This window comes from Podarcis melisellensis (genome assembly GCF_964234715.1).
Source record: "Podarcis melisellensis genome assembly, chromosome: 17".
NCBI classification, from domain to species: Eukaryota; Metazoa; Chordata; class Lepidosauria; order Squamata; family Lacertidae; genus Podarcis; species Podarcis melisellensis.
The window spans coordinates 37,277,760-37,305,120 of NC_138534.1; the positions used below are offsets into that span (position 1 = coordinate 37,277,760).

Genomic DNA, 27,361 nt, shown 5'->3' on the forward strand with positions numbered 1-27,361 from the left:
GAGAAAAAATATCACATACATACACAACTTTGAAAATGAGGAAGAGAATAAGGGCAGTGTGTTGCAGAAAGCTGTTCCTTCTAAATATGAAAATATAATAACTGATCTTACATCTGCGAAGAGGGGGCTGGGAATTATTTGCGGCTTTGAGACAGGTCATTTAATCTGTTTGCTTGAGAAGATCTGCCCTTCCACATACTCAGCTTGTTGGTGGATAATTACCCCTCACAGATCACTGTCTCCATGTTTAACACTGAGACAATTGTTGTGAAAGGGTAACACCCAGAATCAAAGGAACGGTAACATGAGCATTAACGCAGGTGAAGTTGAAAGATTCCTGGACACCCATCCAGATTTTGCTAGGCAGTATTTTGAGAAGAAAATGGGGAATGGGACCCCACTTGCCACGACAAATAGCCACCAACGCTTGGAAGAGTTCACTGGGCTGGGCCAGGAGGAGGAGAGCGAAGCGTTTTTTGAGCTGATCCAAGACATGCAGGAAAGCATCAACATGGAGAAGGTTGTCTTCAAGACCCTGCGGAGAATCAGTGCCCTGATCCATGCCGACCGGTGCAGCCTCTTCATGTTCAGGCAGCGAAATGGCACCCCGGAGCTTGCAACCCGGCTGTTCAACATTCATAAGGAGAGCACACTAGAAGAATGCTTGGTAGCCCCTGACTGCGAAATTGTCTTCCCTTTAGACATTGGTGTCGTGGGGCACGTTGCTCAGACCAAGAAGACCGTGAACATCCCAGATGTTGGTGAGGTAAGGCTACCAGTTTGTTTGCCAGTTTGTTTCTGGGACCAGTTCAAGGTGCTCTCATTAGTACTATTTAAAGCCCTAAACACCTTAGGCTAGGGTTACCAGACGTCCCCATTTCCCGGGGATAGTCCCCTGAATGTCCCTGGATTTCATCTAATGTCCCCGGGAAATGTAGTCTCAGCAGCCCGGAGCAGTTGGCTCTGGCTGGCTTCAGGAGCTGCTCAGAAGTCCCCATATGATGGTGGTGCAGGGGCTCTAAGGTGCAGCTTCCGGGCTTTTCCACCTTCCCTGACCCCAGCAACTACGCTGTGAAGGGAGGCTTCGTGCTGCCTATTGGAGCAGCCTCCCAACTCCTACTTGCGTGCAAGCAGGAGTGGGGCGGGGATCTCTCCCTTCCCAGCTGAGGCCCCTGTCCACTGGCTGGGAGAAATCGGGGCGCCCTAGGATCAAGGCAGAAGCTGTAATGGTTTTAGTCATTCCAGGGCCATCCCGGCAAAATCGGGACTGTTGGAGGGTATGTTACAATCACCATAGAATTGCAAACACTGTCTCTTTCCTGAAATGTCTAAGCCAGCCTGACTTCCAGCTTCAGGGACATGGGTGGCGCTGTGGGCTAAACCACCGAGCCTCTTGGGCTTGCTGATTGGAAGGTTGGTGGTTTGAATCTCTGTTACAGAGTGAGCTCCCATTGCTCAGTCCCAGCTCTTGCCAACCTAGCAGTTCAAAAGCACACCAGTGCAAGTAGATAAATAGGTATCGCTGTGGCGGGAAGGTAAACAACGTTTCCATGCGCTCTGCTTTCCATCAAGGTGTCCCCTTGTGCCAGAAGCAGGCTAGTCATGCTGGCCACATGACCTGGATAAATGCTAGCACCCTCAGCCTGAAGCAAGATGAGCACCACAACCCCATAGTCGCCTTTGACTGGACTTAACCATCCAGGGGTCCTTTAACTTTTTTTAAAAAAACATTTTTACTGTTCAACTCTTTCACCTGCAGTTTGCATTCAGACAAAATTTGTTTGAGCCCCCACCTCACCCAGCAGGTAGGTGTGACCTGAATCATTGATAGTCAATCAGCTGTCCACCTTGAGAAAAGAAGCTTCAAAATAGGACAGTACAGTCTGGTTGCACCAGGTCAAAGATCTGTTATGATTTCAGTATAATTTACTTATTGTATATGTTCTGTGATTAATGGAATGTAGAAAGGCTAGCCTATCACAGACATCTCTACAGCCAGTTGGGTTAGTTCAAACTTATAGTCTGCTTAATTTTGTAATTTTGTATTTACCACACATCTGTCCCTCAACCTTCTGGAGTGGATTTAGGAGGTGGGGGCTGCAAGAGGGAAGGGGAAATCACTCAAAATTGCTTACCTACTCTTCTGTTGATGAGAGCCTTACTATCAGCTAAGCGACACTGTCGGATATAACTGAAGGTTTTTGAAATAAGTGAAAATCCAGTATTATTGGAGCTCATTTCTAAGACTCTGTAAGCTTTCAGAAAATAAGTTGATGCCTAAACCGTTGTGATGGGCAAGTTAGAATTGTTCATTTTGCTGTGTGTTTTTCTGCTACTTTTAAGGTATTTCTGCATCATGTCATTTCTATCTTATTCATTTTGAAAAACCTGAAATATAACTGTTTGTAAAAAAAAATATTATAATTTTTAATTAAAATCAACAGTGTGACCATTTTAGTACTTTTGTTGATGAACTCACCGACTACACCACAAGGAACATCCTTGCAACCCCAATCATGAATGGCAAAGACGTGGTTGCTGTGATCATGGCAGTGAATAAAGTCGGAGGTCCATTCTTCAGCAGTGCAGATGAAAGTGTAAGTATGAATACAACTTGTTAGGGAGAATCCCCTTGCCCATTAACACTGCCTATAAGCATTATAGCATCGCTGTAGCACCTCTGCTTGTGGTTAACGCTTAGCTGGAATGAAATATTCAACGCAGCAATAGAGAAATTAAAATATTAATTTATTTGTCAGACAAATAAATGAGAGGCTCAGTGGTATATGGTTACCAAGCTCTGGCCTGGCCTCCTGCCATTCTGGCCAGCACTTATATTCCCTTAATCCAGCCCCCTTTGCTCCTCCTGTGGCTGCCTCTGTCCAATCAGCCTGGTTGAAATTCCTATTGGTTGTTTGCTAGAACCAATCACAATAGATACACCCATTTCCTTCTATCTTTATAAGGGAGACAAAGAGCTATATATAAATGACAAATAAGTAATAATATATCTTACATGGAATCTTAATTACCAGCTCACCTCTTGCCCTCCTTGCCCTATTGCCTTCTAAAACAAATGGTTAATCTTACATTTTTATCTTCAAGGATCTTGAGTTAATCATCATTGAAAGATCTCCTTCATTTGAGGGTCTTTTAAACAAATGCCTGACAACTATATATCAGGAGTGTTCGATGGCGTCTCCTGTCTGGCAAGGGGGGCTAGGCTCATTTGCCCCTCTGGTCTCCTATTGCAATATGACTCTAAGAATCTAGCATTTCTTAAATCCTTTGCATAATTACATTTAAGCCAATATATTTAAGCTAATATATTTCATACATTATCATAGGTAGCCTTTTAAAAGAATAAAACTTCTCTAAGTAAAAAGGAAGGAACTCAGTAAAAAACAGCTTTTAAAGAGAAGCCTCTTCAGTTTACACCTCCCCCTTTCACCCTCCTCTCCAGCCTCAAAATAAAATAGGAAGAAGCTTCTTCTTCTCCAGCCAAGCCAGTTGCCTTTCCAACATTTATTGCCCTTTTTAACTCTCTCAGTTTAAGAAAGAAACAGCTTTAGAAGATTTCCTAAAAATGCTCTCATTCTTCCGTCAGCTAGATGTTTTTCCCCATTTGCTCCTGGCTTTTGAAAATTTAGCTCAAGGTTTAACGAGAGGCCGAAGGTATCATTTTACTATTTGCCCATTCCTAATTGTGTTTTCTCAACCTGCAAGGGCAGTGTATGTAATTCCCTTTTTTTTTATGACTTTGAGAATTGTTTTTCCTGCTATAAATCAGGGGGCCACTTATCTAGGAGGATAGCCAAGGTTTTCTGCCTGGCATGAAACATTTGAAAATCCTTTTTTAAGCTCATTTTAAAATACAAGCCTTGATTGAAATATATAAGCTTTGATAAAAATGCAGGCTTATAATTAGATGCCTCATCGCCACACCTTGTTGAACTGATTGAAGCTTTCTTAATGTTCCCAGATTTTCCTGAAGTACCTCAATTTTGCCTCTTTGAACCTGAAAATTTATCATTTGAGCTACCTTCACAACTGTGAAACTCGAAGAGGTCAGGTAAGGAAAAAAATATTTCTGAACACAAGGTGTCTTTCCCCCACTCAGCCTAAACCTTCTTTAGATAAATAGCAACTGCTGTTTCTGTCCCTAATTTACCTGGTTTTCTTCTCCTATTCCTGCTTGTCTGAGGATGAGGGCCAATATTTTTTAAAGTCAAAAGCTGACATATTTATTTCCTGCACACATACACAGTTTGAAATTCCAAACTGTGCTCCTGGAATCTGCTCTGTTGTCGAATCAACTAACATGTCGATTTGCTGTTCTGCAGGTTTTGCTGTGGTCAGCCAATAAGGTATTTGAGGAACTGACTGACATTGAAAGGCAATTCCACAAATCGTTTTACACAGTGAGAGCATATTTGAATTGTGACAGGTATTCTGTAGGCCTTCTGGATATGAGCAAAGAAAAGGTAAGCTAAGTTTCTAAGATTTTTTAGTAAGAGTGGTAGAGAGCATGCTTTGCATGGAAAAGGAACCTAGCCAGTCCTTGGCATCTCCAAAATTGTATTCAATGTATATACCTCCTCCTCCTCCTTCTCCTTCTTTGTAATAATGTCACACCTGGACATATTGAAATCATGGGAGGCATTCACTTTTTGTTTTGTTTTTTGTCTTCATATGGCCAAAACTGACCTTCTGTAATAATATTTATCTCCCTTTCCAGGAATTCTTTGATTTATGGCCAGTTCTAATGGGTGAAATTCCCCCTTACTCAGGACCTCGGACTCCAGATGGCAGAGTAGGTCTTTAAACTGACAATAAATATCTCGTTTCACCACTTGGTCACTTGCTATGAATTCCTATTTCTGTTCTATTTGTAGGAGATCATCTTTTATAAAGTCATTGATTATATCTTACATGGAAAGGAGGAAATCAAAGTCATCCCGTAAGTAAAAAAGGAGTGACCTCATGGGCAGTGCAAAACTATTAAAAGTACAGGAGCCTTGTTCTCTTTTTCATCTGGCCACCCCACAACTATCCCAGGAAAAGTGGGACACACCATTTTTTCCACACAGCAGCCATTTTGGGTTCTGCAATTTCTCTGTGAAAAGAACACCGGGGGGGGGGGAGGAGCTGTGATCTCATGTGGGTCGTGTAACTCGCCCATGAACGTGGCCCAGAAAACATGCAACCCAGTTTTGGGACTGGATATGTTGGAGGGTATGAAATGTTAGAAGTGAAAGCACTAGGAGGCTGGGATTGCAGTAAAGTTCTTTAAGAATTTCAGCACGAGTAATTTAAGTGTGTTCTGTTTGTAGCCAGTCCTCATTTGATCAACATTTTTGTGCATTTTCCTTTCCATTTAGAAATCCTAAGCCAGATCACTGGGCATTGGTTAGTGGCCTTCCAACATACGTTGCAGAAACTGGTTTCGTAAGTATTTACATTAGCATATTTCCATGATTCATCAAGACAATGTTGGCCAAAAGCTAAAGAACCATGGGACCAAGAGACTTCTATGTGACCAAGAGAGTTTTGGACTGGTTCTTCTCAAACAGCCCCTGCCCTGTGCCACATAGCAAGTAGCCATCTTGAAATGAAGGATAGTTTCAAAAGTAGTTTGTGCTATGAGCTGGAGGTTGTGCAAGACCTCGGGTGGTCTTGGTGGGGAGGGCTTGGTGGTCTTGGTGGGGATCAGATGGCTTAAATAATTCTACTTTAGATTTAATTAACAGCATGTAAAAAATACAGATGGAAACTAAACATTTCTGCATTTTTTTAAAGATTTGCAACATTATGGATGCAGCTTCGGATGAGATGTTTACATTTCAGGTACTGTAAGTGTGTGTGATGGTTTTCGTTGCTGCCTCCTGTATAATGTTGCGAGCCTCCATCCATAGTTCTTCAGGCACTCTGTCCACCAAATCTAAACCCTTAAACCTGTTCCTCACTTCCACTGTGTATTCATAAGGGATTTGATTTAGATTGTATCTTACCGGCCCAGTGGTTTTTCCTACTTTCTTCAGTTTAAGCTTGAATTTTGCTATAAGAAGCTGATGATCTGAGCCACAGTCAGCTCCAGGTCTTGTTTTTGCTGACTGTATTGAGTTTCTCCCTCTTTGGCTGCAGGGAATATAATCAATCTGATTTCGATGCTGCCCATCTGGTGATATCCATGTGTGTGGTCATCTTGTGTTGTTGGAAAAGAGTGTTTGCAATGACCAGCTTTTTCTCTTGGCAGAACTCTATTAGCCTTTGCCCTGCTTCGTTTTGGTGCTCTGGTCCATGGGGTCACGAAGAGTCGGACACAACTAAATGACTAAACAACAACAACAAAGTGTGTGATTGCAGCTGTTCATGAGGGGTCCCCCATTGGTGTATCTTGGGAAGAAGAAATGAATCCTAAATCTATTTAAGTTTGTAATGCAGAGCTATGCCCTTAGCTTAAATATGGTACTGTCCATACAACATCCTCCTCTACCTTGGGTGAATAATAATATCACTTTTATATTGAGACAATGTGCAATTTATAGTGACACATACTTCGTATGTTGCTTTAAGGAAAGTTCTGTTGATGAGTCAGGGTGGATCATCAAAAATGTTCTCTCCATGCCAATAGTCAACAAAAAGGAAGAGATGGTTGGTGTAGCCACCTTTTACAACAGAAAAGATGGGAAGCCCTTTGATGAACAGGATGAAACACTAATGGAGGTGGGTTTCTTTACTGGAGTGGAATTGAAAACAGATGTTCTTTTGCCCCATCTTTTTGTGCCTGCCAAACAGACGTGTCACGCTTATGATAATATTTTATTCTCTTGTTAATTATGCTGTTTTAAATGTGCATTTTATATTTGACTTCACTTAGCAATTTTTTGTGGGTTTTTTTAAAAACAAGTTTTTTGTTAACTTTGTTTGTGTTAAATATGTATTCTGCAGTTGACCTCCTTTGTAATGTTTTATTTTGAAATCTTTAAGACAATATTTTAGTTTTCCGTTAATTATGTTGCTTGGACAGATTGGTTTATTGATATTTTATTGGCGTTTTAGTATGCTGCAAACCGCTTTGAGATTTTTCTTAAAAATATAAACTGGTGTAGAAATGAAATTAATAATAATAATAATAATAATAATAATAATAATAATAAGACAGGTGATTGCAAAATACTAACACAATTCTGCAATAAACCAACAGAGTTAATCTTGTACTAGCCTTAGGTTCCTACTCTATGCAGTATGCAAATAAATAGCTACCTGATGTATGGAGCTAGCCTCCATTTCTTAAATGGTTGGTCTCCCACTTCTTCTTTTTATGCTACTTCAACCAGTACCCAACTCTGCTACAAATCCATTTTATCTACAAGTTGTATGTCTCTCACACACCTTTAGGCCACTCTTGAACTGGCTTCCTGTACCTCATTTAAACCTCCCCCTTGACTTGAGATAGTTACTGATTCTCCCCAGCTATTGTATCATCTTTTGCTTTCTCTGGCTCCTCTTCTCTTTGATTGTCTACAATTAAACTTTGTTCCAAATCCATGGTTTTATGTGCATTTCCCTTAGCTTCTTATCCATATTGTCTTCAAAAATTCATCAAAATAGCCTTCACCAACCAGTATGTGTTTGGACTGAGTTGCCGAACAACATTTGGAGAGCACTGGGTTGGCAAAAGATGCTCTAAAGCCTTATCTCTTTCTTCTTAGACTGTATAATTCAGAGGCGGATTTAGGGCTGCACAACCAGTTCCCCCACACAAAAATCCTAGTAATAGTTAATAAACATATACATATCACCAGTGTATTAGTACTGTTCTTTAAGAGGCATCATTGAGATCTGGGAGAGGGAGAAGGGCCAACTCCTGTGCAGTTGTAATAGTAACTTTTGTTTTATTTCCCAAGTCCTTGACACAGTTCCTGGGCTGGTCTGTGCTCAATACTGATACCTACGATAAGATGAACAAGCTGGAGAATCGAAAGGATATCGCACAGGACATGGTGCTCTACCATGTGCAATGCGACAAGAACGAAATGCAAGCAATACTGGTATGGTTTTTAAAGCCCTTGGTTTTTTCCCCTCACTCCAAAACCACTTGTTAATATTTTAAACATTCAAATCCAGGCTTCTCCCCATTTCGACAGTTGCCAATCAGTTGAAATTAGTGTTCTAGGACCACCACCCCAGTTTTTTTTACTTTACTCATATTTTTGGGGAAACCGGTGTTGCTTTCATCATGCCACAAAAACTGGCAACACTGAAATAGAAACTCACACAACCATGAGTCCTGATATCTTGCAACCACATGCCAAATATCCAAGTAACACACAAATATGTGTAATAAAGGCCCAACAGATTTTTGTTTTGGTTTTTTCACTGGAAAGCAGCATCAGCAGCCTGCGGTTTTGAGCAGAGTAGGGGGAAGTGGAAATGGCTGCCCCTTTCATGTTGGCCGCTCTCCTAATTAAATCATCCCCACAAACTACTTTGCCCCCCAGCCACCTGGGTTCTAGATCATAGCTGTCAACCGTCCCTTATTTGGCAGGAAACTCCCTTATCCCAGCGCAGTGTCCCGCTGCTGACCCTTATTGATGATGTCCCTTAAATTTCCTGGGTTTCATGCTCGCCCGGCTCGGGAGGGAAGCAGCAGCTCAGGGTCCTCTGCCGTGAGAGAGAGCATGCGTACGGACTGCTGTGTCTCCATCTCTCCCTTTCCCCCCTAAGTCTTGCAAGACTTCTGCCGTGGTGCCAGGGGAAGCCGAAGGTGCCAGCGGCTGAGGAGGCGGCCTGAGGGAGGAAGAAGAGGAGGGGATGGGGAGGGACGAAGAAGGGCGGCACTTAAGGGGCCGCCGCAGCCACCGTAACCGCCTCATACCGGGCTGGCGGGCAGTGTAGGTGAGAGTCCCACTCCCTCCCTCCCTCTCTCTTCGGCTGGGAAGGGCTGATGGAACTCCTTGCTCCAAGACGATGGCAGCCCCAACGTGCTGCTTAGCATCCCCTCCAGCTATTGCAGCATCTTAATGTAGTGATTTCCCCCTCTGCGTCCCTTTCATAACTCTATTTTTAGAAATCATTTGTCCATCCATAGTTCACATTTTTACTACAAGTTTTCTGTCAATCCTACCAATGCATGTACCTCTTTACAATAGCTTTTCAACTAAATTATAAACTTTCCCCATTCTTTATTAAAGAGGTCCTTTTCCTGGTTTCTAATTCTGCCTGGAAGCTTTGCCATCTCGACATCGTTCATCTGTTTTGTCTGCCCCTCTTCTTGGGTGGGAGTTGGAGACCCTTAGGATCATCTAGTCCAACCCCTTGCAAAACACAGTCAGTGGCAGCCAAAGCAGCCTGGCTCCATCAGTGGCAGATTTCTGTATAAGCTAAGCCAAAATCCCTTATTTTGGCTGCCGATCCCTTATTTTTGAGGCTGCTGGTCCCTTATTCTCAAGTCTGTAAGTTGACAGCTATGTTCTAGATGCATATTTACCTTTCCCTAGAACCATGACATGGGGAAGGCATCTTGGGTGGCCAATTTTGAGTGAGAAAATGGTTGGTGGAGAAAGGGATAAACAACAAGCCCTCCTCCCTGCCATTCCTCCATTCAAAGTGTACAGGCTTATGAGGCTGATTTTCAATTATGTGTAATTTACCCCTTGAAAAGAATATTTGCTTCAATGTTACAGATGGAAGGATTGAATATACTTCCCAAGTAGAGATGAGGAAGGCATGGAGAGGGAGAGAGGGCACCTTTGTAATAATTTGGATGTTTAAATTGCTTTTAAAGGGTTACGTAAGTTTGCATGAGGAAGAGTTATCAAGTCTCACTCTTTAAAGTACAGTATGCACCTTTAAATATATATACCGTATTTTTCGCCCTATAGGACGCACCGGCCCATAGGACGCACCTAGATTTTTTTTTTGGGGGGGGGAATAAAGGTAAAAAAAAATATTCCCCCCCCCAGAGCTTCTCCTGACCCCAGCCCCCAGAACGGGTCCCAGAGCGATACCGAAGCTGTGTGCAGCTTCGGCATTGCTCTGGGAGATTGCCGGGCTGGGGGGGGGGATAGCTTCCTGAAGCCTGGAGAGCGAGAGGGGTCGGTGCGCACCGACCCCTCTCGCTCTCCAGGCTTCAGCGAAAGCCTGTATTCGCCCCATAGGACACACACACATTTCCCCTTCATTTTTGGAGGGGGAAAAGTGCGTCCTATAGGGCGAAAAATACGGTATATATGTGTGCACAGAGAAAGTTTGTCTCTGTGACTGTGTACACATTTCTATACTACAGCTCCACTGCCCTCCCACTGCTGTGGACACATTAAGTTTGAAGCTGTGGACACATGATGTTAGCCACAATCCATATTTATCCTATTGTTTCTTGAGAACAGCTCCTGTCTTATGTGTTTTCCCTCACACCATCTGATTTGAAAATGTAAGCCACATTCACTTCACAGTTCAGCTGAGGTGTGTACATTTGAGACAGCTGCTGCACATGCTCAGTGGGCTACTTCCTGAGTAGGAGTTCAGGGAGTCTTACAGGCACAGGGAAAACTAATGTGTATCCTTTGCATGAGTGGTATTTCAGACACTTGTCAGTAGGTGCCAGAATGACATTTGCTCAGCAGCCTCACACACTCTGTCACCAGTAGCATCCTTGTAGCATTAGATCTGCCTTAGGCACCAAAACGTCTTGGCACATCTCTGAGTGTTGTCAGCCATAATTCAACTTGTATATGTCTCCACAGCCGACACGACAGAAACTTGGGAAAGAGGTTGCTGAGTGTGATGAGGAAGAGCTGACTGCAGTTCTAGTGAGTGCCCACATGGCTTGTTCTGGGTTAATACCCTTCTTTTGAAATTTCACAGTTAAACTTTCTCCCCTGCCAAAGTCATACAACGGAGATTATAATATAATCAGGGGGAACATCTCTCCCAGCACAACTGGGTGTGCAGGGTGTATCAGCAGAGTCCAATATCAAAGAATATGATTAATACCATTGGGATGGACAATAAATGGCAAAAGTGGTGTTGTTTCCCAGCCCAGCTCCTGGCAGCTGGTCAATTTTTATGGTGCAGCTTTTACATGTAAAAAAGCAAAATTGATTTTTAGTGTGGGATTCCCCCAACCAGCTCTGTCAGCAGAAGGACTTCTGCTTGCTTCCTCCCCTCAAAAAACCCTCAAAAATTGGCTTGGGGGATCTGAAAGAATCCTCAAAACGCTGGGGGGGGGGAGAGGGGAGGGTGTGTTGTTCTGTCTTGCAAGATTGAATGCTTGTGCAGATGGAACGATTGGAAGAACGCAACACTGAATTCTACCTGTAAAAAAAGAATAGAAGGGAGGGAAAGTTGTTCCTTACTTTAATGTTACTTCTTGGTTAAGTGTTGGTTTTATTATCAATCTTTTTCACTCACTTGGAGGTTGTGTTGTGTAGAAAATCATACACTTTGGGCTCCTAAGAATACAGGGTAACTAAACTTTCAGTAGCTACTTCAATTGCTGGAATCTCTGAATAAACCAAAAGTGGTATTCACACAAAATCTTAAAACAGGAAAGCGGAATGAGTGATATTGCTTGGATCCCAAGACCAGTTTGACTCAGGCTATTAGTATTGTATCTAATCTCAGGCTATCTTAGTATTGTATATATTTATTAATGAAATTTGTGCAACAAATGTTATTTGGGCAACCCCATAACAAAGTTCTCTAGGCAGCCTACGAGAAATATCCATTGGCCGAAAGAGAAGATAATCTTTGGCAATTGATTTAGCTCCTTTGTATAAGCAAAATTTGCCCTCCATCACAGCAGTAAGCAGCACCAACACAAATATTATTGTGTCGATCACATATGGGCGCATAAAAAATAATTAGCCCAGCAGCCACAGTTTGGGAGATTTTTGAGAAATGCTTGGTACTTGGTCAGTGGGACTTGCACCCACTTCAACCAATGCTGCAACTCTCCCCCTGCTCCAGAAAGAACAACTTCCAGATCCTGCACAATTTGAGATCTACGATTTCCACTTTTCTGATTTGGAATGGACTGAACTCGACCTTGTGAAATGTGGCATTCAGATGTATTATGAACTTGGAGTGGTGAAAAAATTCCAAATTCCACAGGAGGTAAGTGACAACTTTAATCTGTCGGCTAGTTCTCTCAGTTGTCCACATGACGTTTCCGAGCACAATTCAAAGTCTTGGTGCTGACCTTTAAAGCCCTAAACGGCCTCAGTCCTATATACCTGAAGGAGCGTCTCCACTCCCATCGTTCTGCCCAGACACTGAGTCCAGCTCCGAGAGCCTTCTGGCAGTTCCCTCGCTGCGAGAAGCCAAGTTACAGGGAACCAGGCAGAGGGCCTTCTCGGTAGTGGCACCCGCCCTGTGGAACGCCCTTCCAGCAGATGTCAAAGAGAACAACAACTACCAGACTTTTAGAAGACATCTGAAGGCAGCCCTGTTTAGGAAAGCTTTTAATGTTTGATGTATTAGAGTATTTTAATATTCTTTTTGGAAGCCTCCCAGAGTAGTAGTAGTAGTAGTAGTAGTAGTATTATTATTATTATTATTATTATTATTATTATTATTATTATTATATTGTATACTGCATATATTTTCCTTTGACCTGTTGTTTGTCTGTAACATATTTTGGTCCCTTGACTATTAAATCCTGATTGATTGACTTCTCCCAAGCTGCAGAAAATCCATCAGACAGCAGTAGCAGCAACCTGCACAAGGAACCCACACTTTGGTAGAGACTTGCAGCCATTTGGGGGCTGCAATTCTTTCCTCTGAGACCTGATGTGCCCCCAAATTTTTGCAATTAGAACATCTGAGGTCTAGGGAAAACTTGTATATACTTTCCCCTCTCCTTAGTAACGTTCATTTAATTTATTGCAATGAAAACTTTGCTTAGCAGGCAGATTCCAAAAATACTCCAGAAAGTGAGCCAGTGGTTTGTTTGTTTGTTTGTTTGTTTGTGAACCCCCACCCACCCCTTATATTTTATGACAACTATCTCATCTGTTTCCGGGTGCAGAGTTTTCAAAACCTGCGCTTACTAAAGTTCTGTTTTCACAGGTCCTGGTGAGGTTCATATATTCCGTCAGCAAGGGTTACAGAAGGATCACCTATCACAACTGGCGCCATGGCTTCAATGTTGCGCAAACCATGTTCACACTTCTCATGGTATCTCGGTCTTTACTGATGTTTTTCCTTCCCAAGATGCTGTTTCAGCTGAGATCAACTGCCCTCTCTTTACATGACTTTTATCCTCCCATCACCTTGACTTAGACTGCCTTTGTCCTTAAATGAACAAAGAATAAGCCTTACTGCAGGAAGAGTTATCAGCCTTTTCTGATGGTTTGCATAAGAGACTGTTCGTCTGTTTTTGCAGAATTTTAATCCCACTCTTCAGCCCCCAAAGCTCCCAGTGTGGGAGCTTAGAGCCCCTACTGTCAGGTTTACACAGTGCTTCTTCCCCCCACCCCCAAAAAAATGTTTAGGGGTACTCTCATTTTCCTACTCATATTGAAATACTGCCCCTCAATGAGGCCAAACATAGATGCACAAAATGTTTTGGGGTATGCGTCCTCCTGCGTCCCCCAGGGAAAAAAGTACTGGGTTTACAAACTAAAGCTCTCTCTCTCTCTCTCTCTCTCTCTCTCTCTCTCTCTCTCTCTCTCTCTCTCTCTCTCACACACACACACACACACACACACACACAACATGAAATGAAAGTGGGTTGTGTCTTTTTTGTGAGGGATGGGGAATAAGCAAACTCAGGTGCAAGTTCTTGGTTACAAGGTCTTCTAATGATCAGTCAGGGTAGAAAGGTTCAAGGAGAGTAGGTGCAAAAGTTGCTGGTCTCTCAGCTGTTATGTGTGGTCCTGTATCTGTGCTTCTCCCTAAACAACTGCAGCAGCTTCTAGCTAATATTTTCAGCCTTTGCTGTCCTATCTATGAAGTGCTTAAGAACCCAGAAGGGACTGTGGAATCGGTTTATGCAGCCAGTGGAATACAGTGGTGCCCCGCAAGACAAATGCCTCGCAAGACGAAAAACTCGCTAGACGAAAGAGTTTTCCGTTTTTGAGGTGCTTCACAAGACGAATTTCCCTATGGGCTTGCTTCGTAAGACGAAACGTCTTGCGAGTTCTTGCGAGTTTTTTCCCTTCCCCCCCTTTTCTAAGCCCCTAAGCCTCTAATAGCCGCTAAGCCGCTAAGCCGCTAATAGCGCTAAGCCGCTAAGCCGCTAATGGATGTGCTTCGCAAGACGAAAAAACCGCTAGACGAAGAGACTCGCGGAACGAATTATTTTCATCTTGCGAGGCACCACTGTAGTAAAAATTTTCCTGGGCTATATACTACTTCACACTACAGGTGGAGGGATTAAGGATTGCATATTTGAATGCTTTTCACTTTAAATGCATCTTGCATTCCAAGTTCAAATTTTAGTTCTGTATCTGCCTAGTAGAATAGGTTTTTTACTACAGTGGTACCTTGGGTTACATACACTTCAGGTTACATACGCTTCAGGTTGCAGACTCCGCTAACCCAGAAATAGTACCTCGGGTTAAGAACTTTGCTTCAGGATGAGAACAGAATTGTGCTCCGGTCAGTGGCGTAGCGTGGGGGGTGCAGGGGGGGCGGCCACACCGGGCGCAACATCTGGAGGTTAGGGTTAGGGGGCACAAATCCATGGGTTAGGGGGCGCAAATTACTTGCCTTGGCCCGGGTGCTGACAACCCACGCTACGCCACTGGCTCCGGTGGTGCAGCGGCAGTGGGAGGCCCCATTAGCTAAAGTGGTGCTTCAGGTTAAGAACAGTTTCAGGTTAAGAACAGACCTCCGGAACGAATTAGCCCGAGGTACCACTGTACTAGTAAGTAGCAATGCCAAGTGAATTTTCTACTAGAAGCACTAATCAAAACCTGTGATCCTTACACGGTGTAGACAGGCAATCTGAAACAGTACTACACAGATCTCGAAGCACTTGCAATGGTGACTGCGGCTTTGTGTCATGATATTGACCATCGAGGGACCAACAATCTTTATCAGATGAAGTAGGTTCTATTGTGCTGGTGTTTGATGCGCGTGAGGTTTTTAAAGTATGCAAAGTCTAGCTAGCTTTTTGTGTTAATTCTTTACTGTCTGCAGTTTTAGATATGATTTTATTGTTCCTAATTGATATACCTTTCTGTTGATTTTTGTTGTTGTAAATTGTTGTAAACCTCTCTGGAATTAACAATGAAGCATAGTATGAAAGTGTGTTGAGAAGAATACATCAAGGGCATAGTTTCAGCTGGCCAGATGGAAGGAGGTGAAGTGTAGGTGGGTTCCCACAGGCAAGGCACAGTGATAACAGCAAAGAACCTTTATTGAACTAACAGAACTGGACAACAGGGTCAAAGCAACTGCTTATATACATTTCTGAAGGCCTGGGCCACTCCCACTCCCAACGTGATTGGCTGTCTAAACTTCCAAGCTGCGAATCACGACTCAGAGTTTAAGGGCCAATGGCAAAGGCCCAAATCCTGAAATGTTTTGTGATTGGATACCATGTATCAAATCAGAACACAGGAGCTCAGAATCCTTAGTCCAGACTCAAGCTCAGGCAGACACAGACCACTAAATACATAACAGGAGGCGTGGGGAGATTGTTCAGCTGCTGTTCTGTGGGTTCTGCTCACTGAGCCAATTTGGGTGGGGAACCCCATTGCTCAAGCAGAAGTCCTTGCACGGGCTTCCACTGACAGTATTCTGGCTCTTTGCACATAACTTCACTGTCAAGCTCTTATTGAAAAGAGCTTAAACTCACAGTTTAAGAAATGAAAATATCTGGTTGCTATTTTTGTTTTGTTTCTCCAGTTCAAAAGTAACATTTCGCATACTAAGCTTTGCTTTTTGTTTCTAACTATCCCCTTTCAATTTTGTCTTTCGGAAATATTTCCTAACAGATCACAACACGCGTTAGCCAAACTTCATGGTTCATCAATTCTAGAGAGACATCACTTGGAATTTGGCAAGTTTTTACTCTCAGAAGAGGTTTGTGGTCCATACTTTTCATACCGCATATTAGGAGAAATGCTGATTAGATTTCACATAGGTTTTTTTGTTTTTTAAACTACAGACTGATGTGGAAATAAGGAGAGCTGAACTTAACAGTGGGGAAATGAGAAACCAAGAGAAACCAAAACTGACAGATTTCTCTCTATGTGAGACAAAGTATTAGGGGGAAAGATGTAGATATCCAAAATGATGCAAGACAGACGAATTCTAGTCTTCCACTCTGATCTATACATTTCCCCCTCTTTAGTCTCTGAACATTTACCAGAACCTTAACCGGAGGCAATTTGAGCATGTGAACCACTTGATGGATATTGCCATTATAGCTACGGATTTAGCATTGTACTTCAAGTAAGTTATTAATAGATTTGCTATGGAAATTCAAGATGGTGGATGTTTTCCTTCAAAGCATTCATTTATATTCTTATGAAGAAGGAAGCAGAACAAGCTGAGGATGGGATATAGGATTGGCATTCTCCCTGGTATCCTATCTCAAGTGCCCACACAGTCTATTTAGGAGATACACTACAGTTCTTTTTCTTCCAGGGACAACCGTCCCCCAGCTGTTGATGGCAAAACAACACACACAACACAAAAAGGGAATGGGAGGGGTGGAAAGGTGATTGCTGAGGCAAAGCAGAAGAGCCACACATTTCTTTGTATGGAAAGTGGTTTATTTGCTTTGGTTCAAGTTAAAGCCGAGGATAGGAAGACAACTCTTAAAAACTTCCTACGTGCATGCAGTCAGCTTGCAGAAAATATCCTGTTGGCTTTCCATTTTAGAGACAATCTGGTCTGGTCTACAACAACAAAGCATATAAAAAAACCCAGCAGTAAAACACTGCCATTTACTGCCTTTGAGTAATAATAATAATTTATTATTTATACCCCACCCATCTGGCTGGGTTTCCCCAGCCACTTTGGGCGGCTTCCAACAAAGTATTAAAATACAGTGCACTGTTAAACATTAAAAGCTTCCCTAAACAGTGCTGCCTTCAGATGTTTTCTAAAAGTCTGGTAGTTGTTCTTCTCTTTGATATCTGGTGGGAGGGCGTTCCACAGGGCCACTACCACAGGTGCCACTACCGAGAAGGCCCTCTGCCTGGTTCCCTGTAACCTCACTTCTCGCAGTGAAGGAACCGCCAGAAGACCCTCAGAGTTGGACCTTGGTGTCTGGGCTGAACGATGGGGGTGGAGACGCTCCTTCAGATATACAGGACTGAGGCAGTTTAGGGCTTTAAAGGTCAGTACCAACACTTTGAATTGTGCTCGGAAACGTACTGGGAACCAATGTAGATTGGCTTTCAAGACCAGTGTTATGTGGTCTCGGCGGCCGAATAGTGTCCAGATAAGGTCTCTGTCCAATGCTAGGACAGTCCCAGGGACAAAACCTTATCTAATACAGTGAAGGGAGTTTTATCTCATAGGTTCTTTCTCATTCTTCTGATCTTCTGAGTGTATCTTGGAAGAAAGGTGAGAGATAAGGAGAAAATGTGGTATATGAGCTAACTATGGCTATACCCCACCACCCATAAAAATGAGGTGCCAATATTTGTATACTGATAAAAGTGCCACTAGCCCAAAATGGCTCCCATAGACAGCAAAAAAACCTAAAAAAGTAACTTGAGTGATTAAAAAAAACCAAACACCTTGAAGAGCTTTTGCTCTTAGTATTGGGCTATCAAAAGGTGATATGAATTCATATCAAGGCATAGAAAGGGTTTAACCTTCTTTCGTTTCCTGTCTGCAACTTTGTTGTTATTTTTTAAGAAAGAGGACAATGTTTCAGAAGATTGTTGATGAATCCAAAACCTACAACAGTGAGAGAGAGTGGGTTGAATATTTGTCCTTGGAAACAACAAAAAAAGAGATTATCATGTAAGTGATTTTTTTTACGAAACAAAAATGGTTTACCTGAACAAATGAGTGACAATGAGCAACCATGATATCTGTTTCATATGTCAAATATTTATATTGAGGCAAGCTGTTCAGTAACATCCTGAGAGGTCAGATGATGCTCTTGAGACCACATACTTGGTGCAGCTACAGCAATAGATCATGGGGGGGGGGGCAGAATCCCAGGAAAATGCATTTTTATGCTTTGGACCACAACCCCCAACAGATGCCCTGACAAAGGAGCATCAGTATTCAATCCTTGTGGTAAGGACCTCTGATTTTTCAGGAACTAAAGCACAACTTAAACACAATTTTGTTCATTGGGTTTGTCGCCATTATTATTTACATCTGCTTAAAGAGGACAAGGTGTTTGCAGTTTCATCTTCAGCCATGATCCATCTGTGCTGATTCAGCTGTTCCAGGCCTTGAATCTGAAAAAAACACCTTGTGGAGTATCCTCAATCTGTTGTCTAAATCTACTCTTTAAAGCTTTTAACGGTTCCCTCCCACTAGGGCCCATGCTCAGAGCAGAGTGTGCTTCACAGTAATTGAAACCAATTGGATTAGATGAGTCATTTTAGCAACAGCTAAGGAACCAGGAGCCCTTTAAGACTGGGGATTAAAAATGGAGGCTTTAAAGACATGGGCAATGTGGCTAGCTGCTACATTAGCAACTATACTGCACACACACACACACACACACACACACACACACACGGTGGGTTTTGAGGCATGAAAGGAAATAACTGTGCCAGTGTTCCGCAGTGCATCATATACATTAGATGCATAGGCACAGAAGCTCACCCCGTCTTTGCTACTAAGTCTTTTATAGGAACTATAAACCCAGGATTAAGGAGATTTGACTACAAGGTCAAAAGAGGCAATCGTGTTATCTAGACATATGACAGGCTTGCCGCAGCCAACTGTACCATCCCAACTAAATTTAATAAATATGTTTTCAGGATAAAATGAAAATTCTATCTTGGTAGAATTCTGGGGTATAGGGCTGAATCAAGGATTTTTGCCGCCTGAGGCAAAGGACAAGATGGCTTCCCCTCTCTATTTCATGCACAGAAACCAACTGGACTGGCAGTTGAGTACAGTGGTACCTCGGGTTAAGTACTTAATTCGTTCCGGAGGTCCGTACTTAACCTGAAATTGTTCTTAACCTGAAGCACCACTTTAGCTAATGGGGCCTCCTGCTGCCGCCGCGCCACCGGAGCCCGATTTCTGTTCTTATCCTGAACCAAAGTTCTTAACCTGAAGCACTATTTCTGGCTTAGTGGAGTGTGTAACCTGAAGCGTATGTAACCTGAAGCGTATGTAACCCGAGGTACCACTGTATTATCATTTCAACACTGGTCATGGGATAGTTTCCTTCACAGCAGCTGAGGCAGCAGTCTTGTTTGGGAAACGAGGGTAGGCCGTGCCATTATCATAGGTCCTCCGACGGAGAGGAAAGGCTAGGGAGCTTCAGAGAACTGGCCAGGGCGCTGCTGCCGCTGCCCACTAACATCGGCTCTCAGTTAGGGCTGATCCTGTTGGTGTAAAACAACACCAGGACATGGTAGATTCTGAGGCCAGGAGAAACAGACCTCTACACTCAAGTCTCAACTCTTTCTCCCTGCCAAATCTCATATTTCTCAGACTGATTCCACTCTGCCAGACCTCCTTGATGCCTTCTAAGTGTTGTAAGTGGGACTGCTTTTAAGATTGCTCATAAGTTTAACATGTGCAAAATACAGCAGCAAATTGCTGCCCAGGACAGGGGGAACGGAACTTCCATTACCTGTCTTAACTGCACTGATTCTCTGTTTCTCTTCTGCCCCACCCCCTTTTTCTATAGGGCTATGATGATGACTGCCTGTGACTTATCTGCTATCACGAAACCCTGGGAAGTACAGAGTAAGGTCAGGTGCCCGGTGCAGAGTGCCCATTCTTCAATGCATAGACTAAGAGCATGTTACTGGGACGCGGGTGGTGCTGTGGGTTAAACCACAGAGCCTAGGACTTGCCGATCAGAGGTTTGGCGGTTCCCCGCGATGGTGTGAGCTCCCATTGCTCAGTCCCTGCTCCTGCCAACCTAGCAGTTCGAAAGCTCATCAAAGTGCAAGTAGATAAATAGGTACCGCTGTGGTGGGAAGGTAAACGGTGTTTCCATGCACAATTCAAAGGGGAGGCAGCATATAAGATTTAATGAGCATATATATTTAATTTGACAGCGTGTGAAAAAGTGTTCCGGGTCTAGTAGTGGAACACAGAAGATGTAAGGAATTCTTTCCATGCATCAGTAGAGATTGGATTTTTAAAAATATGATTAACTTCAACAAAAGCTGGAAACAAAAAAGTTTGGGGAAAGAAGTAACCATTGAAATTGTTGGTTTTGCAAGCCCCCTCCATAGAGGCTGGCCTGGGAGATTTTGATAGGTGACATTTTCCCAAGCGTGGGTAAAATGCACAACCCCCTCTCTCCTGCTTCCGCAGGGGAAAGAAAATAAGTCAGAAATCTATTTACATGATGTTTATTTCTGACATTACAGCACTAGAGAAAAACACGTCCTTTCAGTTCAGTTCTTCTAGCACATCTGACAAACCTCCTGAACATGCGCACACAGAAGGTTTCAAATTACACTCTTCACAAAGACTTATCCAGCCTGTGAACGTCCTGGGAAATTCTTCTTTCCCACAGATAGGCGCATCATGTGATGTCAACAATCTGGCTGTCTGCAGCGGTGATGTTTCCATATACTGACAGAAACATGTCCCCCACCCTAATTATTCTAAAAGTGAGCACTGATAGCAGTAAGGGAATTTATTATCCAGTATGCAAGCTGTCATGCTGGCCACATGACCTGGAAAAACTGTCTGCAGACAAATGTCAGCTCCCTCGGCCAGTAAAGCGAGATGAGCGCTGCAACCCCAGAGTTGTTCGCGACTGGACTTCACTGTCAGGAATCCTTTATCTTTTTATGCAAGCTGCTAAACTGCAAATGCCCCAAAGCTTAGGCATTTGTTTTTCTTGGATACAGGTGGCACTACTTGTAGCAGCTGAATTCTGGGAACAAGGAGATATGGAAAGAAATGTACTTCAGCAACAACCTATTGTAAGTTCCCTCCCCACACTTTTTATTACGGTATTTTCAAAGTTGATGTAAAAAAAGAAAAGAAATCAGAGTAACTATATATGGAATAATCTAATAAAGGGGAAGTGGATAAACAATGCTATCAAGGATAAAAAAGCCATATAATTACAAACTAACAATGTAAAACCAAAACCAAATCAGTAACATGGAAACCCATGTCTCTCCTTGTTTCGTATTCCAGCATATTTTAAAGGGGGGGGCATTCTTGTTAAAACTCATTGTACCCTTTATGATTTATGATTTACTCATAAGATCCATGATTTACTCATAAGATCCATGAGATCTTGCTTAAAATGGCAGAATCCCACAATTTTACAAGCCACTCCTGAATTTTTGAGTGCTGTCTATGTAGAAAGACTGGGCCATTATAAAGAGATTTAGTGGTTCTTAATTGATTGGTGATGTGGTATGTTGTATTGTATTATTTATGCAAATTGATTTTCTCTGGAGTTAAAGATCTGACTGGCAAAAACCTTGTTATGCTGAGCTCATATTTTGCACAATTTGTATCCAGTGTCTGTTTGATAATGTGTGGTTTGTTATGCCTAATAAAGGATAACAAGCCACTCACATAGCTATGCCATTTCCTTCTCCTCTTCCCTAATAATAATAATAATAATAATAATAATAATAATAATAAATACTTGACATAAAGTAGTGCAAGCAAATAAGCAATAATTTCTCTTTGCCTTTTGGAGAATCTTTCAAGTATATTTATAGAAAATGGACTCTACACATATTCTGTAACCCCAAATCATTTTGGGAGTGTGTGTGTGTGCATATTTCTTAAAACCTGTTCCAACCTTAGTAGAAAAAATAGTGCATTGTCTCTATTCATTTTCAGTAGGGAACAGGCAATGGTACAGCTGGGGGTAGCCTTGTCGAAACATGAACATCACACCAGAATCATGATTTGAGTCCTTCCACATGGGATAGCTGTCCTACCCCCCTGCACACTTAACCATAAGAAGATGAGGAAAATGAGGGGTGGAGGATCCCCACCCCTGTTTTAGTGGGAGCCAAATCACAAAAATTAAGTTCCCACTGCATGATAATCCTCCCAGTGCAATACCAGAGCAGGAAACAGTAGCCACCAAATTATATATGAAATAGTAAAGGAGTACATTAAGAGACAGGGGCGCGGGTGGCGCTGTGGGTTAAACCACAGAGCCTAGGACTTGCCGATCAGAAGGTCGGCGGTTCGAATCCCCGCAACGGGGTGAGCTCCCATTGCTCGGTCCCTGCTCCTGCCAACCTAGCAGTTTGAAAGCACGTCAAAGTGCAAGTAGATAAATAGGTACCGCTCCGGTGGGAAGGTAAACGGCGTTTCCGTGCGCTGCTCTGGTTCGCCAGAAGTGGCTTAGTCATGCTGGCCACATGACCCGGAAGCTGTACACTGGCTCCCTCGGCCAATAAAGCGAGATAAGCGCCGCAACCCCAGAGTCGGTCATGACTGGACCTAATGGTCAGGGGTCCCTTTACCCTTTACCTTTACATTAAGAGACATCACTTCATTGATATTGTACAGAATCCTCCTTTGCAGAGGACAGATCTCTATTTGAAGGTGTCCTGCATTTGAAGCTGCCCAGTCTAAGTCTGGTTTAAAGATAAGGAACCATAAAAAGGACAGCAGCCGCCCTGAAAGTGCCTATCAGCATTTTGTAGCCCCTAGGAAGCAGGTGAACAGGTATTCAAGTCACCTGGTGCCTTCTGTACTGCAGTGAGATGTATTTCTATTTAAATTACAATAATTATTTCTAAATTTCCACCTAATGCGTATAAACCACCATATGCAAATTGGTGCCTCCCCTTTTTTTTGGTGATGCAAATCCTCTTTTTTGGCAGTGAATAACTGAGTGCTGATCTTGCCCCCTTACCAACAGTCTTGCTGATTACAGCCCATTTATTCTGACCCACAAAAATTAAAGGAAGCCACTAAGAATAGTGTGCACTTTTATCTGTAGAACACAGTCCTGGCTTCAGTTTCTTGGCCAGGACATTATTACTAGAGCGCAACAGAGACCAAAACAAATGATTATAATGATTTTTAAAGTTATTGCTGGTTTTTTTCCTAGCCTATGATGGACAGAAGGAAAGCTGCTGAGCTTCCAAAACTCCAAGTTGGTTTCATTGACTTTGTATGCACCTTTGTTTATAAGGTAAGAAGTTAGTACCTACTAGGCCCTTAAACTCTAGCTACTGGTAGTTAAGGCAAGTACCACATTTTTCGCTCTATAAGACGCACTGGACCACAAGAGGCACCTAGTTTTTGGAGGAGAAAAACAAGAAAAAAAATATTCTGAATCTCAGAAGCCAGAACAGCAAGAGGGATCGCTGCGCAGAGAAAGCAGCAATCCCTCTTGCTGTTCTGGCTTCTGGGATAGCTGCGCAGCCTGCATTCGCTCCATAAGGCGCACACACTTTCCCCCTTACTTTTTAGGAGGGAAAAAGTGAGTCTTATAGAGCAAAAAATACGGTATTTTTAATTAGAGCTAACATTTTCAAATGTTTTAAAATAATGACACAATTTAGGAAACTAGGATTGCTTCTGCACTAGATGTTTCCTCAACAATACTTTGTTCACTCACATATTATTGTTGCATTCTTGTACTTTCTGTGTTGTCCTCCCCATTTTTTTCAGGCTTGATTTGTGGCAAATTTTTGCAATGCAACCCAGTTATAGGTAATTTTTCTAAAAAGGTAAAGGACCAGTGGATGGTTAAATCTAGTCAAAGGTGACTATGGGATTGTGGCACTCATCTGGCTTTCAGACCGAGGGAGCCGGCATTTATCCATAGACAGCTTTTTCCGGGTCATGTGGCCAGCAGGACTAAACCACTTCTGGTGCAATGGGAAACAGTGACAGAAACCAGAGCACACAGTAATGCCGTTTACCTTCTTGCCACAACCATACCTATTTATCTACTTGAACTGGCGTGCTTTCGAACTGCTGGGTTGGCAGGAGCTGGGACAGAGCAATGGGAGCTCACCCCGTCATGGGGATTTGAACCGCCAACCTTCCAATCGGCAAGGCCAAGAGGCTCAGTGGTTTAGACCACAGCGCCACCTGTGTCCCAGTTATAGAACTACCATGTGTACTATGGATAGGCAAGTTGCTATTGATGCTCTTAAGGGATTCTTAAAGGCTACCCTGAGATTAAGAATCTCATGCTCTACCAACTGAGCTATGAACATATTTAGTAACCGAGCAATGGCTACATAACTTCTTACTTCTTAACTGTCCCTCTCAGCTTGCTCTGGATGAGCTCAGTAAGGAACACACCTATGCTGTTAATTTTCTTGAAAACAATCTACCACTTGGTTTAACAAGAAAGTTGGATTGATGTTGTGAATTGTATTTGAAATGTTAAAATATGATCTTTCCCACAGACATTTCTCAGTCACAGACTTACCACTGAAATTGAGAACCATTTTAGAAAATGGATGTATTACAGATCTTTTTATTATGGGTAATTCATAGGGGACGCGGGTGGCGCTATGGTCTAAACCACAGAGCCTAGGGCTTGCCAATCAGAAGGTTGGCGGTTCGAATCCCCGCAAGGGGGGTGAGCTCCCATTGCTCGGTCCCAGCTCCTGCCAACCTAGCAGTTCGAAAGCATGTCAAAGTGCAAGTAGATAAATAGGTACTGCTCCGGCGGGAAGGTAAACGGCATTTCCGTGCACTGCTCTGGTTTGCCAGAAGCAGCTTAGTCATGCTCGCCACATGACCTTGAAAAACTGTCTGCAGACAAACGTCGGCTCCTTCGGCCAGTAAAGCGAGATGAGCTCCACAACCCCAGAGTTGTTCGCGACTGGACTTAACTGTCAAGGGTCTTTACCTTTACCTTTAATTCATTTTTAATCTGCAAGAAGAAACAATAGTGCAACAATAAATATTTAAACATCATCTACATTTTTAGTGATTGGTTTAAAGAGACAAGACAGCCAGAAAACTGAAAATGCTTTGGGTTTCTGCTGCTACTGCCTTTTTTTGTTTGCATCAGGAATTTACACGGTTCCATTCAGAAATTCAGCCAATGTATGACAGACTACTGAACAACAGAAAAGAGTGGAAAGCCTTGGCAGATGAGTATGACGAGAAAATGAAAGCTTTAGAGGAAAAACAAAAGAAAGAAGAAGAGAAAATGGCTGCCAGTAGAGGTTAGAAAACAAATTCCATTTAAAATGTATCTGAAAAGGCTAATTTCCTCCATTTCTTTCTAGCTCCTGTTTTATACAAACCCCATCTAAAATTATTGTGTGCTTATTACTGGATTCTGGATAAAACTAAGTAACTAGATACATACCACCCAACTTTTTTTAGGGGGGAAAAACAAGACGCTCTCCCAGGCGAGTCATACAACCCGTGCTGCAATCTCACGTGGAAAAAACGGGGTGTCTCTTTTTTCTGGGACATCTGGTGGATATGTAGATATCAAGGCATCCTACCTGAGGCAGTTTAATTAGCATATCAACAGAGCAAGAGCATAATTTTGTTTAGGTGCTAAACATGAACTACTAGTTCACTCCCAGCCCTCTTCAGTCCTGAATTGATTTTCATATGCCCCAGTTTCATACACCTAATATACTTCACTGGGCAACAAAATATTTTGTTCAACATCAAAACCCACCTGCCAGAGATATCCCCCACCCAGCAAGAGCTGCCCCTTTCCTGCCCCTGCTCCTGCAATCTCAAAGCAATCTCTTATCATAGCTGTCAACTTTCAGATTTGAAAATAAGGGATCAGCAGCCTCACCTGTCCCGGGGACAGTCTATGGGATATCTAACAATCCGGGATAGCAGTGGGAAGCAGCGGGAAACGGCGCTGGAATAAGGGAATTTCCTGCAAAAAAAGGGAAGGTTGACAGCTATGCAGAAATTACCGTATTTTTCGCTCTATAAGACGCACAAGACCATGAGACGCACCTAGTTTTTCGAAGAGGAAAACAAGAAAAAAAATATTCTGAATCTCAGAATCCAGAACAACAATAGGGATTGCTGTGCAGTGAAAGCAGCGATCCCTCTTGCTGTTCTGGCTTCTGGGATAGCTGTGCAGCCTGCATTCGCTCCATAAGACGCACACACATTTCCCCTTACTTTTTAGGAGGGAAAAAGTGAGTCTTATAGAGAAAAAAAATACGGTAAGTAGGTTGTGCTTCATAGCCACACAGCTTTTAAAAATGGTCCTCCTAAAGCAGCTGACCCTAATAATGGCTGTTTTTTATTCCCGTAGGAACAATGGCAACCTGCAATGGGGAAAGCGTTCCCCCGTCTCCAACTTGTTGCATAATTTAAGTCAACAAAGGCCTGTTTCAGGGATCATGCAACACCTAGCCTGGTTTTACCACAACCAGCAGTAGACCAAGAGTCACAGACACTCTGGCTGCCCGATGACTGCACCTGTATAATATATGTTATATAATATGTGTGTTACACTTTGTTTTTATGTGTAGAGTGAAAACATATACAGTGGTACCTTGGGTTACATACGCTTCAGGTTACATACACTTCAGGTTACAGACTCCGCTAACCCAGAAATAGTACCTCGGGTTAAGAACTTTGCTTCAGGATGAGAACAGAAATTGTGCTCCATCGGCACGGCGGCAGCGGGAGACCCCATTAGCTAAAGTGGTGCTTGAAGTTAAGAACAGTTTCAGGTTAAATATGGACCTCCAGAACGAATTAAGAACTTAACCCGAGGTACCACTGTATAGCTAAAAAGAAATGCCATCAAATATTCTGAGAGTCATCCCCTAGAACATTGTGTGTGTGTGTGTGTGTGTGTGTGTGTATGAATATCTATGTATGTGATGGGAATTGGTAAGAAGATATATGCATTATATTTAATCCTCTAGAGACCCACATGTGTAAGTTAACAAAACAGCTGGATGATTTTAAAACATGAGGCTAGCACGCAGAGAGCCCCAGCAGAGGAGTATTAAGTCCCATAGTTAGGCAGTTTAATGAACAGGAATAGGCTATGAAACCTTATTTATTCTGTGTGAAGCCGGTGACTTCCTTTTTCCACTTTTTCCAATGGAACAGACCAAAGTAAGTTTAAAATGTTTTATTTACAATTTCTAGGTCTCAGACATTCATTTTTCTTATGCAGTTGCAATGGAATAATGCAAGTAAAATACTCCTGGTTGAAATTCAGCAAAGTTCGCTTCAGGCTGTTGTCTGAAGCAGGGAGGTCTTGAGAGACACATTCTGATTCCTGGACTGCATCGTGGAGAGGGAGAAAGAGAAACGGGGGGGGGGG

At 42.8% G+C, this 27,361-nt stretch overlaps 1 protein-coding gene across 1 annotated transcript; it reads left to right on the forward strand.

The window, feature by feature from the left end:
- Positions 1–304: 304 nt before the first annotated feature.
- Positions 305–26,478, forward strand: PDE6B (phosphodiesterase 6B; the record flags this gene model as incomplete). The annotated part of the gene is made up of 22 exons (XM_081894999.1): positions 305–766; positions 2,445–2,597; positions 3,983–4,072; positions 4,344–4,484; positions 4,739–4,813; positions 4,896–4,960; positions 5,382–5,448; positions 5,800–5,847; positions 6,577–6,726; positions 7,911–8,054; positions 10,749–10,814; positions 11,974–12,120; positions 13,075–13,182; positions 14,947–15,056; positions 15,951–16,038; positions 16,310–16,410; positions 17,830–17,937; positions 19,802–19,865; positions 20,985–21,059; positions 23,174–23,257; positions 25,103–25,259; positions 26,333–26,478. 22 exons carry the CDS (start codon positions 305–307, stop codon positions 26,392–26,394), a joined length of 2,565 nt encoding a protein of 854 aa, XP_081751125.1. The 3' UTR covers positions 26,395–26,478.
- Between the last annotated feature and the right edge of the window lie 883 nt (positions 26,479–27,361).